The sequence below is a fragment of the Aedes albopictus genome, chromosome 1 (assembly GCF_035046485.1).
Source record: "Aedes albopictus strain Foshan chromosome 1, AalbF5, whole genome shotgun sequence".
NCBI lineage: Eukaryota > Metazoa > Arthropoda > Insecta > Diptera > Culicidae > Aedes > Aedes albopictus.
This window is the reverse complement of record NC_085136.1, coordinates 109,574,916-109,589,860: the sequence shown is the minus strand read 5'-3', so window position 1 is coordinate 109,589,860 and position 14,945 is coordinate 109,574,916. Positions and strand designations below refer to the sequence as shown.

Sequence of the window (14,945 nt, the reverse complement as noted above, 5' to 3'; positions counted from 1 at the left end):
ATCGAAGTCATCGGACGTGTCAACCACAATGTGCTCTTGGACGACTGGCACGGACGGAAGTAGCTCATCCGAAGTCACTCCAACCAACTCAAATTCCGTTCCAGTGAAGAGGCATCCATTGAAGAAGATACGACACCGCTAGGAATTCTTGTGGACATGTTTGGCCTGCAATCCTCAAGACCAGCGCCTGGAACACCAATTCGTCAAGTTCGACCACAATCCGAAGCAGCTGCCAACCCGGCAGCCGATGAGGAATCTGGAGAAGATGAAGTAGTTTCGGCTCATTCCAAGCAAACTGATTCCGAAGTAGAAGCAAGTCAATCCGACTCGCAGCAGGATGAAGATGACCAGCAACCACCCGGTTTCATTCCAGAGCCTCCTTCGGTTCGGCCTCAGAGGATGATCCGTATGCCTTCAAGATTCGAGCCGTACCTGTTCTGGAAATAAAAAGGGAGGAATGTTGGGAATTTGAAATCTATCGATGTTAGCAACCCATAGTAACCATTGGCAACCGATAAACAAACTCGGGTTATAAATACCTAGCATTGTCAGTATTTTCTCTAGTTCTTAAGTTTCCTTGAATAAAGAAATACAACACTTAATATAACTTAATTTAATATAACTTAACACCATTACTTTTAATTTAACTTAACACCATTACTCAATGGCAGACGTGCGTGCCGGCCAAAAGGAACTTGGGACACATTTGCAATTAATACAAAAGGCAAAACATATACTGTATTTGATCAGTATTATGTGAGCTTTCAATTAGTACATTCATTTTGCAAATCTGAATCACAGATGGGAAATGAACACCGTGTACAGGAATTGCTGAAGGTGTCCTTGAATGAATTCGTAAAGAAATATCAGGTATTTTGCTCTTAGAATGACGTTTGTTTGAATTGAATACTAGTGAAAATTCGTGTAGCAGTATCATATATCTGCACTCTATAGAAGCATATGGTTCTACAAAGTCCTTCTTTTTCCCTACAGCAACCGGTTTCGGCATATTTGGAAAATTTGGCACGCTAGTTTTGTATTCCATAAATAAACATTACAAAATTTAGCCATTCCACAAAGCTTGTTATTTGGTGCAATTCTATGGTAATATTGAAATGATTCTCTTGAAGAAATATTTGGCGAAATTTTCTGTGATTCTCGAGGAAGGGTTGATAATTGTGGATAAAAACCCTAATTATCAGAATAGTTTATCTTTTTAGATATCTTTCTGGAACTCTGAGTTATTGATAATCTTTGAGTTGACTCGATTTAAAAAAATAAATTTGGTGGCTAGGGGAGGGGATTCAACCAACCGCCGGATAAATTGTTGAAGGATTCTTAGGAATATTTGCGTGAATAATGCCTCACATCTGCACTGTTTTGGATAGTTTCCTAGACAAATTCTTGCGTATCTCTAAAACTGTTTCTTGTTCCGACTCTGTTCTATTACTTAGTAATGTTCAATGACTTAGTACGATAGTTCGATAGTACGGTAGCACGATAGTAGTATTTATACTATTCTATAAATTCCTTATTTCTAATTCTTCCCCTCCATTCTTCTCTCACCCACAGCACAAAGGCGTCCCCTACTGTCACGTGCCTTGTTACGGTGCCCTATTCGGACCGCAGCTATTCGGCCACGGCACCCGCGTCGAGTCACACAAAAGCTTCGGCCAGCCGGAGCTCAAAAAGCAAGCCACCGCACGATCCCCAGCGGGTCCTGCTCTGCCACGAGGTCACCTCGAGTCGAAACTGAAGTCATTCAATCAGTTTTATAACAATAAAAGTCAGGAAATCCGCAGCAGGGAAGTGAACGGCCGTTTGGTGCTGGAAGGGGCGCTGAGAATCTACTGGGGAGTGCAGGGGATCATTCATCTGAAGGAAGATGACGATCAGCGGACGGTGGTCACGGTGCGGAAGCGAAATTCCTACCGTTTGAGCAATCCGAGCTCGATGGTATCAGCCATGCGGGACATGGTGGAGGACAAAGAGAACCTCAACCCGGACCAGAGCGATCCGATGAGCTCTAGCTTGACGGAAGGTCCGGACAACAACGACACGACCACAATCTCGGAAAGCCTTTCGTACGATACTCTGAGTATATCGTCGGACTTGAACTCCATCAGCTCGTCCAAGCCAAATTCCGGAGAAAATTCCAAAGAAGTGTCCCCAAGCCATCCGAACGGGACAAACGGAACCGCCGGAAAGTATGTCACACTGCCTCCGAAGTTGGACGTCAAACAGCTGGAATGGGATGAAATCGACGAATTGTTGCAAGTCGAACGGAAAGTGGACGAATCGGAACGAATCTACAGAACGATGCCATCACCGCTACCCTCCCAGCTAGAGGAGGATCGGAGCGAAATTTCCGAAAGCATTACGGACACGGATTACAAAACCCTGACCCCGCAGATGGTTACCACCACCAACTCGGCATCGTCTTCGACGGATAGCAACAAAACCACAACGACGGCCACGAGCACCCTCAATGGAGAGGAGGATTTCCGGACGCCGGAAGGGACGCTTAAATCGCACGACTTCGAAGCGTTCAAAATGCAAATCAGTCAGGAGTTTATCAACGGAGCGGCGGATCTGGGCAATACCGAGGGAACGCTCAAGCTGAACCAGCCGATTGATCCGGCCCGGATCAATGATTCGCTCAAGCTGTACAACGAATCGGTGATGAACCGGAGTTTGTCCGACGAGCAGTGCCGGAACGTGTTTTCGTTGCCGCAGGGGAATATTACAGGTAGGTTTGAAGTTTTTCGATACGTATAATTCATATCACTAATTTGGAGGGAAACGTGTCGCTTGAGCCAATATGAAGGCCCGCCGAAAATTGCCACTCCGTTATTGCAAGAACAGGACTGCCGTAATTCTGCAGAGTGACGTAAGCGACACTGACAATGTTGCCCCATTTTTTGGTTATTATGCATAAAACCACATATGTGATAAAACTCTTGGTCATCCTCAAAGTTTGTTTTGCAATTTCTTATCGTAATAGGCTGTTTTACCTCACGTAAATTTGACAGGAAAAGGCCTACTTTCCCACACCAAATTAGCAGTGCGGTAATGGTTCATTACAGCACTGATTTGCGTTGCGTAATGAACTATTACAGCACAGTTTTCAGTTTTGATTAACTTCTTGATGCTTTCTGGACGCAGTTTTGAAAAAAATGTGACAGCTGCACAGTATAACCTTCTATGATCAGACTTTCTTATACATGGCTATAAACATCAGTGTGCAGTTTGATGAAAGTTTTGTTAAAAAACTATCCTCAAGCGGTAATTTATGAAATTACAAAAAACGTTGTACGCAACTCGGTGCAGAACTCGATTTTTACAGCACTCGTCGTAATTATCCAACTCGGCAAGCCTCGTTGAATAAATGTACCGTGACCGGCCCTAATTCTGCGCAGTCCCTAATTCGGCGCACTTTCTCGAATATACCACAAAATCGCGGACGCTAGTTCAATATTAGCTTCAAATATATTTTTTTAATATTGCTTCAATAGTAATGAAAAAGTTTGTCCCTGCCCTTCGATTCAGAAAGGGGTATGGGCGCGTTCTGCCAACTTGGTCGAGGCAGATTTCTTGTGTGAACAAGTTCCATACGGACATTCAAAAGTGCCTGAACGAAATATGTCGCTTGTTAGGATCACTTGAAGATCGGATGGAAGATCATTCTCTCTTTTAGAATATTCGCGTTCGTTCATTTGTTGTTTTTCTTTCGCGTTCGTGTATTTCAAGTTTATCTACCACTGAGTTTGATGATCGCTGTTAAGACAGCAGGAATGATCTTCTCATCTGCATCCGTTGAACCATTCTGAATGGCCGTAGTGAAAGTATCACCAAAACACTAATAATATTTTTTCTATCTTTTCATGTACATCAAATCCCACGTCCGAGTATTGACTCGGACACCAGGACATCGAATTAATTAAAGCTAAGTACATTTGATTTCCTTTTTCATCATATATGGAAGGGTTATGAAAGCTATATATATGTTTTTAGACTTGGGATTATTTATTTTTCTAAACTATTCGGTTGATATAGACAAACACTATTAGTTTCATTTGAAAAATATGCAATAATTGATACTGTTAGTTTTTCACACACACACACACACACACACACACACACACACAAACACACACACACACACACACACACACACACACACACACACACACACACACACACACACACACACACACACACACACACACACACACACACACACACACACACACACACACACACACACACACACACACACACACACACACACACACACACACACACACAGTTCTTGAAACTTGGTAACATTTCCATTCTTAGTATTTGTAGGAGATCGTTTTGTGGGTGGCTCCTAGTATGTTTGAGTGCCTACAACAGTGATACTTAGTTGCAAATTTCATAATGTTTACATTTATCTGAATTGTCGGGGTCAACTGAGATTGGGAAGGAGGGTGTAGCATACAATGGTGCTGGGTTGCAAAGCTGACGTGTGATCGATACTTGGACGCATTTTACCAACGCAGCTTGACATGACGAAAACTGATTAATTTTACTAGCTGGACAACGTAATTTATGATTACAAAGTAGAAGACATCTTTACAAAGCCAACATGTGATCAATACTCAATATGTACTTAAATTGCATTATTGGCGTTAATGCCTTGTATATGACATTTTGGACAAATATTTATTATTTGTCACTAGCTAAACAACGTTTCCTTGTATAATAACTAGGTAGACATTTCTAGGGCACGTGGAAGAGAATGACATGGTGATGTAGAACCGATAGGACAGCTGAATGATTTGACTGTACATTAGATTAGATAGCTAGGTTTTGTATGTCATATCATGGGAAGCCCATGACATATTAAAAATCATTGTCCATAGTCTATCATTGGGGATAGCGCCAGTGCTGTAGGTGGCTACCAACATAGGTGTTATCGCAGCAAGGGTTGTTGTCTTCATTTGGTATTTGACCGTCATAGATTCGATTAAACATTTAACAAAATGTTTCTTGGTGGTAACATTAGTATAGTTGTCGACAAAGACAGCATGTTGTACTTTATGTTATTCCCAAGAATTAATTTGCTTTTGGATATGACCGTTCATGGTGCTTCAGATTCCGTAGGTAAACATTTTTTTTTAAATAACTTCAAAGACTTGACATAACTGAGGGCTGACATGATAGGAGAGAAAATGCAAAAATTTGATTAAAACTACAATGTACACAATGTAAAAAACTAGTGTTAAATTGGGCAACATAGCCTATTCCGTCTAAGCATTGGTCTTTGTAGAGATGAAATGTGAATAACGGGTTCAGCCTTGACAAATAAGCTGTCACGCAGCTCCAACTGAAAACCCATAAAAAAAAAAAAAAAAAAAAAAAAAAAAAAAAAAAAAAAAAAAAAAAAAAAAAAAAAAATAGTAATGAAAAAGTTTGTGAAGAAAAATTTTTCAAATCAACGATCATTATTTTGTAAAAAACATAAAATGATGTGGCAAGTACTGTAAATTGCCTGAAATCTGTGTCCGTTAGCGAAACTGCTAAAAAGTTGCTTCATGAGCTGAAGCATTTTGCGACATAAATAATGAAGAGAATGTCTGCTTTTCCATGCGCATCCTGTACTGCTGTCTTCGAGGAATCAGAATCGGCAAAAAACAATTGAGTTTTCTTCTTCCTTTTTTAATATTCTTGTTCTTCTTAGGTGCGCAGAATTAGGAGCCGGTATTAAATGGTGGTCCTAATTCTGCGCAGACATTGCAACACTAAGTTTTAAACATATAATTAATAAACAAACATCATATAAATGCCACCAAAGTTATAACTAGGATATTCTATGTTTCTAGCAATCCGGTGTATGTAATTACGTCTCAATAAGTTAGTTTATAAACTTCGAAGGCTAATTTACGATTCTTTCATTTTTGATCTGATAGTTCGACTAACCACTTGTTTTAAAGGGGCCCATATAGCCGAGGCGGTAAACGCACGGGTATTCAGCACGACCATGCTGAGGGTGACGGGTTCGATTCCCGGTCGGTCCAGGATCTTTTCGTAAAGGAAATTTCCTTGACTTCCTTGGGCATAGAGTATCTTCGTGCCTGCCACACGATATACACATGCAAAATGGTCATTGGCAGAGGAAGCTCTCAGTTAATAACTGTGGAAGTGCTCATAGAACACTAAGCTGAGAAGCAGGCTTTGTCCCAGTGAGGACGTTACGCCAAGAAGAAGAAGAACTTGTTTTAAACATTTGCTATCAACCTCGGGGGAAATTTTATGTATTCATGCAAGCATTCGTCAAATGCGATATATGATGTGAGTTTACATGGAATTTTCTTAAACAGGGGAAACCCTGGAGTTGGACAAGAAAGAAGTCTCAGTTTGCAAACAAAGATTGTGCCACCTTGTCATGGCGAAAAAGTTTATATTGCCTTTAGAAATTAAAGTAAATTTTACTAAAATGTGCATATGAGAATAACTAAAAAGCTTTACGTAGTAGTATTCGATAATGCTACAATAGTAGTTTACGCAACAAGGTGCAGCATGACGATTTTTACAGCACGAGTCGTACATTTATCCAACGAGGCTTGCCGAGTTGGATAATTACGACGAGTGCTGTAAAAATTGAGTTCTGCACCGAGTTGCGTACAACGTTTTTTGCAAGTTCATAAATTACTGCTTGAAAAAAATTGTTCATCAAACTGCATACTGATGCTCATAGCCATGTTTAAAAAAATCTGATCATAGCAGGTTATATGTACTGTGCAGTTGTCACAATTTTTCAAAACTGCATCCAGAAAGCATCAAGAAGTTGATCAAAACTGAAAACAGTGCTGTAATGGTTCATTACGCAACGCAAATCAGTGCTGTAATGAACCATTACAGCACTGTTAATTTGGTGTAGGAAAGTAGGCCTTTTCCTGTCAGATTTGCATGAGGTAAAACAGCCTATTACGATGAGAAATTGCAAAAAATCCTTTTTACAAAGCTAATAACTATGTGCAGTCAAAAATTCAGCCAAATCGGTTCGATTTGCAATTTGTTACAGCTGATTGAAATTGAAAAAGTCTTAGATGCGCAGAATATGGGCCCTCCACGGTACGACTCGTGCTGTAAAAATCTTCATTCTGCATCTTGTTGCGTAAACTAATATTTCCATAGATGATAGATTACGAGTAGATCTTGCATTCTAATACAGCAGGCATACGGGCATACCACAGTGTTATTTCTACACCAGATATTATTTATAATATACCAAAAATGTCGGACTTTTGAATGGCGCTTACGTCACTTTGCAGAATTACGGCAGAGGAGCCATCAGATACTATTTGGGACTAGCAACTCTACTCATAAATGCGCGACTTAGCCCGAGCTTGCTTACTAAAATTTTTAACGCAAACTCGATGATTTTTAGGGAAAGTTTCCTTAAAATAGTAAACAAAAAAAATCAAATTAATCTGGTCGAAAAATACCTTAAAGATTTATTTCATTATAAACGCATGACGGCACGTAGAGGGCATCTTGCAGTTCTGGTGATCGTGTATTTGTTCCCGTTCTATAACACTTCCCACGTGTCCCACCTTCGCTCTATACTCCGTCATCATTCCCTCGTCTTGGTAGGGTCTCTCCGGCCAGTGGCTGAAACTGATGTAACCTTTGGGAATCTTCGATGGTTTCTGAATGCTGTGGTCCGGATACTGGCCTTTGCAACCGTTCACGCCTCCTGAAGGACACAGCTGGCAACTACAGAGTCCGCCGGCGCAACAGCTTTGTCCGTTGCAGGCCGTGCCGTTGCACTCCCGTATGTAGTATTTGGTGTCCTCCGGATAAGGTCCTAACTGGTATTCCGACAGGTGGTCGTAATCGATATTATAGGTGGTCTTCAGCGGAGATTGGCCTGACTGCTGACACCACGGTCGGTTAGCTTGGAGATCTGCGTACACTTCTGGATGGGAGTGGCATAGGTTCGGTACGAAACGGTTTGTGCCACATTCCGTTGGTGGCTCCGGGGCTGGCGTAGGCTCCGGAGCGGATACAGGTGTGGTACAGCTGAACGGTGGTGAAAAGCAACTTTCTGGACCGTTTGAGTCACTTTCGTTCTGGAGGCAAAGTTTACGGTTTGTGACCGGATCGGAGTAATCTGCGGCATAGGTGGTTTCGAAAAACATTGGATGTTTGTTCATTGTTCCAGAGAAGAAAATGTAAGGGAAGTTTTAAGACACCTAATTTTGATCAAATTTTGTTGACGACTGGGTTAGCTCTTTAAATGCCTACTCCGTTTGCTACATTATAAAAAAATAAACATCGCTCGTTGGAGTATGGATCGATGCACGTGATCACATTTGATCGGTGCCCTGTTACACAGCTGGTGGACAAACTCTGTCGAAGACGTCTGTTATGCTTGGTTTTATCGCCGGGGTCATATATGACCTCTTCAGGGTCGACACCACGCCTGCTTCCAACTGCACAGCAAGTATCAAGACCTATTACCGCGTGCACAGCGATTCAACCTTCCCGCAAGTAAGGCCCTGTCACCCAACACACAGACTCCTGCAGCCTTGTGCCTTATGGCCTTCGGCCAACCTTCGGCACGGACCTTCGGCATAACATGACCTGCACAGTTTGCTCCTGTCAGGGCCTTTGCAGTCCCATGACTTGTGTCCTGATTCGACACACCTAAAGCAAACCTCCAGTGGCTCCTGAAGGGTCAGATGGCATACCGACCAGTCCACCTTTAGTTTCCTTACTTTAACGGACTTATTTACGTCCGCCACAGGTGGCTGTACCAAGGCCACCTGTGCCCTGCCGGTCACTTCCGTTGCCGAATGGCTGCGGTGGCCACCTGCACCTCGCACTGTTGCCGCAGTGCCATGACAAGCTCTTCCGCTGCAGTGATCTCGTCTAGGTCCCTCACCTTCAGAGTCGCCTCTGCTATAAGAGCCCTCACTTCGACCACTTCGTCAAGGATCTCTTCCGCCAGACTTTAGTAGGCTGACGTGCTCTGCCTTTTCACTTCGACACTTAGGGTCTGTTTCAATTGGAGAATTGAAATTATATTTCACTTAAACTTGACAGTTCGATCATCATTTCCTTAGGAGAACTGTCAAGTTTAAGTGTCGAACTGTCAAATTTAAGAAAAAAAAAATAAAAAAAAAGAAAATTAATTATTACAAAGTATCAACACATCATTAAATGTAGAGCCTTAAAAATGCACAAATAACAGATTACCCAAGTAACCATTAAGCCGTAAAAATAGCATTAAGTCGCATATAGAACTTGGCTAACAGAGCTAATTGGTTCTATATTCTCTGATAGAGCTGCTCAAAAGCCACTTTTGGCGCAATATTCGGCTGATATATGCCCTGGGCTTGGATTATATCTTCCAGGAAGCTTTGATTTCAGGCATGTGGTCGATGGCCTTTGCAGTAATGATTAGAATAGCTGAATGTATAATCAATGGCAAACAATTCTGTAAGAATCAGATCTCCAAGTCATCTGATATAGTTATACTGATCATGACGCTGCATAGTATATCGAACATTTGTCGAAGTCATTTATGTGCCGGGAAAATATAATTCCAAGTTGGAGAGAATATTACAAACTGAGGGAGGGTAATAGGCCCAGTCAGACCCCTGAATGGGCAATGTGGGTTAGTTTATGGGAATGCCATTGAAGGTTTGTAATATTCTCCGAGGCTTTCGAAATCCAATAGGGCGCGTCCCCGGGTTGCGGATAGGGGGAAAAGGGAGATTTTTCACATTTGTACTGTAATCAGCCAATGTGGTATTATCTCCTATGGTGTTGTATTGCAAATGAATGATCTCATTCTATGGGAATTCGAACCTTGTAATGTATTGTTTATCAACTTCAATTTTCTAAGCTTGATAAGGTTTTGAAGACAAACATGAGATGAGAGAATTGCCTAATAGGAAAGTCACATCAGCAAAGCTTTTACATATGCAAATGCTATCCATGGGGTCATGTCTAGCATTTAATATGTATGGCAATGACTGATTCTTACCTAGCAGGGGTACTACAAGACCACGCGGACAATTCGATCAAAGGCTTAATTGGGGATAATATATTTTCCAGAACTGAAGGGACATTTTTTCCGGGGTGACTGGCGAGTCGGAGAGGGTAGAAGTTTCCGTTTGTTATAATTAGGGACAATGGAAATTCGCGGCAAAATTTCTCAAATTTCGCGGGCGAACATTGCGAATTTCGCGGTGATTTCGCGGCATCATATTTTTGACCGTATCATTAAAGAAAACACCAATGTTGCATGCGATATGAATAATTCGCATGGATTTTGTAAGGCGTAATCATAAGTTTGCAGAAAGAATAACAAATTTGATGAAAAATCTGAAAAGAAGCAGATGTGAAATGCATTAAATTATTATTTTGTCAGATTTGGAATCGTTAATTACTTTACACTGTAAAAAGTTATCGACTAATTTATGTTTAAAATTTAAAATTGGCGGAATTTTGAGGTTATTTTCCAAATTTTCTCAATTTTCGCGTCATTTCGCGGGATTTCTTAAATTTCGCGACCATTGCCCAATTTCGCGGATTTCGCGGCTTCCGCAAAATCGCGAATTTCCATTGTCCCTAGTTATAACTATTTTCACAAGCATCGGATCGCTTTGCGGTCTTCAACAAAGTTTTTCAGGACATCCTAGGCTATCATTCTACAGTATCGGTTAAAAAGTTTCAGACAAACTTTTTCAACTTATGACAAAAATGCAAAAAAGTACGTTTTCCCATACAAAATCCCATACAAATTTCAATTGCAATGCGCAAAGTGTAGACGCAACCGATCGTGCTCAAATTTTGCACAGATACTCAGGACCCGAAACGAAACCAAAAAAGCTTTGATCTGGGAAAACAGTTCCGATGACCCACACTAATATTTATATATACTTTCTCTCTGCTCTCTACATATACAACTCATGTATATTCACATGTTCATAGCCATCGCTAGAACAGAAACGGGTTGAAAAGGAAAGATCCTTCCAAAAAAAAACTTTCACAGTACAGTGTCTCAATCCTATTAGATAACGCCTACGAGTTATGCAATCAAGAGAACTGCGCCGCACATCTTCAGAATAATAAACCCGATTTAATCCACCTATGGTGAACAGAACCCTTCTTACACTTATTAAAACTATTGTTGTATTATTTGTATTGAACATATTTATTTTGTGTGATGGACTAAAAGTTCTAGAAAACATTGTGGATTTGGTCTAGTGGATTGGTTTCCAAAATCGCATCATGGACCATGGACTAAACTACCAGAAATGCCAGACACCTTCTGGAATCTTGTGTGAAATTTTTAAAAATAGCTTTCATATTCTAGAATATTGTATCTTTTGTTAACTGCCAAAAGATCTTGAATCGATTAACAAATGGATAAGAAAATCATCTCTTAATCAGTCAAATAAATTAGCTCCGAAGTACTTGGTATTCATGGTTATGGTGTAAAAAGAACAAAAATAATATATCTACTATGCTAATCAGTTTTGGAATTAGCTAGTTATTTTGGCTGTCCAGTTCTTGCATTTTTCCCACAATATATAAATTCAAAGCTTAAATTTTATTGAAAACAATAACCTGCTAGTATACACTTTATATGAGGTTAGCATTATTGATTGAACAATAATTTCCCATAGACTGGTCAAAAGCTTATGCAAGATAACAAACGAATATAATAATAAAAAAAGAAATTTATTGAAATACTCCTCGAAAGATTTCTCAGTAACCAAATGTCCAATCGAAATAAAATTTCAGGGCCTTCTACAAGGATACTGGAGCTTTCGTTTGGTGCTAAGAGAAGCCAAATCGGTTGACAGACGGCTGAGATATTTATTATGATACACTTGGTCAAAAATCTCTCAAAAGTTTAACCTGTATTACTCCCAAGTACTCTTTGAAAGATATTTCGATAACCAAATGTCCAATCCTAATAAAATTGTATAGGGTTCTACTAGAATGTTATAGCTTTCATTTGGTGCCAGGAGAACCGAAATCGGTTGACAGACGGTTGAGATATTTATTATGATACACTTGGTCAAAAATCTCAAAAAGTTTAGTTGTATAAATCCTAAGTACTCTTCGAAAGATATCTCTGTAACCAAATGTCCAATCGAAATAAAATTTCAGAGCGTTCTACTAGGATGTTGTAGCTTTCATTTGCTGCCAAGAGAACTCAAATCGGCTGACAGACGGCTGAGATATTCATCAATATGCTAAATGTCAAAAATCTCTCAAAAAGCTAACCTATATGACTTCAAAGTACTCATCGAAAGATATCTCGGTAACCAAATGTCCGATCGTAATAAAATTCAATAGGGTTCTACTAGGATGTTATAGCTTTCATTTGCAACTAAGAGAATCCAAATCGGATATCAGACGGCTGAGAAACGTGCGTGACTTTTTTTTGTAACATACGCACACACACACATACACACACACATACACACACATACACACACACATACACACACACACACACACATACATACACACACACAGACATTTGCTCAGTTGGTCGAGCTGAGTTGATTGGTATATGCGACTCGGCCCTGCATGCCTCGGATCGAAAGTCGGTTTTTCGAGCGGTATTTATACCCTTCTTATGGGTGTAAGAAAGGTAAAAAAGGAATTTATTGAAATACTCCTCGAAAGATTTCTCAGTAACCAAATGTCCAATCGAAATAAAATTTCAGGGCCTTCTACAAGGATACTGGAGCTTTCGTTTGGTGCTAAGAGAACCCAAATCGGTTGACAGACGGCTGAGATATTTATTATGATACACTTGGTCAAAAATCTCTCAAAAGTTTAACCTGTATTACTCCCAAGTACTCTTTGAAAGATATTTCGATAACCAAATGTCCAATCCTAATAAAATTGTATAGGGTTCTACTAGGATGTTATAGCTTTCATTTGGTGCCAGGAGAACCGAAATCGGTTGACAGACGGTTGAGATATTTATTATGATACACTTGGTCAAAAATCTCAAAAAGTTTAGTTGTATAAATCCTAAGTACTCTTCGAAAGATATCTCTGTAACCAAATGTCCAATCCTAAGAAAATTTCTGAGCAATTTACTAGGATGTTGTAGCTTTCATTTGGTGTCAAGAGAACCCAAATCGATTGACACACGGCTGAGATATTTAGTTTGATACACTTTGTTAAAAATCTCAAAAAGTTTAGTTGTGTAACTCCTAAGTACTCTTCGAAAGATATCTCAGTAACCAAATGTCCAATCGAAATAAAATTTCAGAGCGTTCTACTAGGATGTTGTAGCTTTCATTTGCTGCCAAGAGAACTCAAATCGGTTGACAGACGGCTGAGATATTCATCAATATGCTAAATGTCAAAAATCTCTCAAAAAGCTAACCTATATGACTTCAAAGTACTCATCGAAAGAAATCTCGGTAACCAAATGTCCGATCGTAATAAAATTCAATAGGGTTCTACTAGGATGTTATAGCTTTCATTTGCAACTAAGAGAATCCAAATCGGATATCAGACGGCTGAGAAACGTGCGTGACTTTTTTTTGTAACATACGCACACACACACATACACACACACACATACACACACACACACATACACACACACACACATACACACACACACACACACACACACACACACACACACACACACACACACACACACACACACACACACACACACACACACACACACACACACACACACACACACACACACACACACACACACACACACACACACACACACACACACATACACACACACACACATACATACATACACACACAGACATTTGCTCAGTTGGTCGAGCTGAGTTGATTGGTATATGCGACTCGGCCCTGCGGGCCTCGGATCGAAAGTCGGTTTTTCGAGCGGTATTTATACCCTTCTTATGGGTGTAAGAAGGGTAAAAAAGGAATTTATTGAAATACTCATCGAAAGATTTCTCAGTAACCAAATGTCCAATCGAAATAAAATTTCAGGGCCTTCTACAAGGATACTGGAGCTTTCGTTTGGTGCTAAGAGAACCCAAATCGGTTGACAGACGGCTGAGATATTTATTATGATACACTTGGTCAAAAATCTCTCAAAAGTTTAACCTGTATTACCCCCAAGTACTCTTTGAAAGATATTTCGATAACCAAATGTCCAATCCTAATAAAATTGTATAGGGTTCTACTAGGATGTTATAGCCTTCATTAGGTGCCAGGAGAACCGAAATCGGTTGACAGACGGTTGAGATATTTATTATGATACACTTGGTCAAAAATCTCAAAAAGTTTAGTTGTATAAATCCTAAGTACTCTTCGAAAGATTTCTCTGTAACCAAATGTCCAATCCTAAGAAAATTTCTGAGCAATCTACTAGGATGTTGTAGCTTTCATTTGGTGCCAAGAGAACCCAAATCGATTGACACACGGCTGAGGTATTTAGTTTGATACACTTTGTTAAAAACCTCAAAAAGTTTAGTTGTATAACTCCTAAGTACTCTTCGAAAGATATCTCAGTAACCAAATGTCTAGGGACAATGGAAATTCGCGGCAAAATTTCTCAAATTTCGCGGGCGAACATTGCGAATTTCGCGGTGATTTCGCGGCATCATATTTTTGACCGTATCATTAAAGAAAACACCAATGTTGCATGCGATATGAATAATTCGCATGGATTTTGTAAGGCGTAATCATAAGTTTGCAGAAAGAATAACAAATTTGATGAAAAATCTGAAAAGAAGCAGATGTGAAATGCATTAAATTATTATTTTGTCAGATTTGGAATCGTTAATTACTTTACACTGTAAAAAGTTATCGACTAATTTATGTTTAAAATTTAAAATTGGTGGAATTTTGAGGTTATTTTCCAAATTTTCTCAATTTTCGCGTCATTTCGCGGGATTTCTTAAATT

At 39.9% G+C, this 14,945-nt stretch overlaps 1 protein-coding gene across 1 annotated transcript in view; it reads left to right on the top strand.

Moving 5' to 3' along the window:
* Positions 1-14,945, top strand: part of LOC109397708 (uncharacterized) — a 48,073-nt gene that overhangs the window by 9,085 nt on the left and 24,043 nt on the right. The window contains exon 3 of the mRNA XM_019670020.3: positions 1,573-2,749. Within this exon, the coding sequence (XP_019525565.2) occupies positions 1,573-2,749 (1,177 nt within the window). The remainder of the gene's footprint in view (positions 1-1,572; positions 2,750-14,945) is intronic.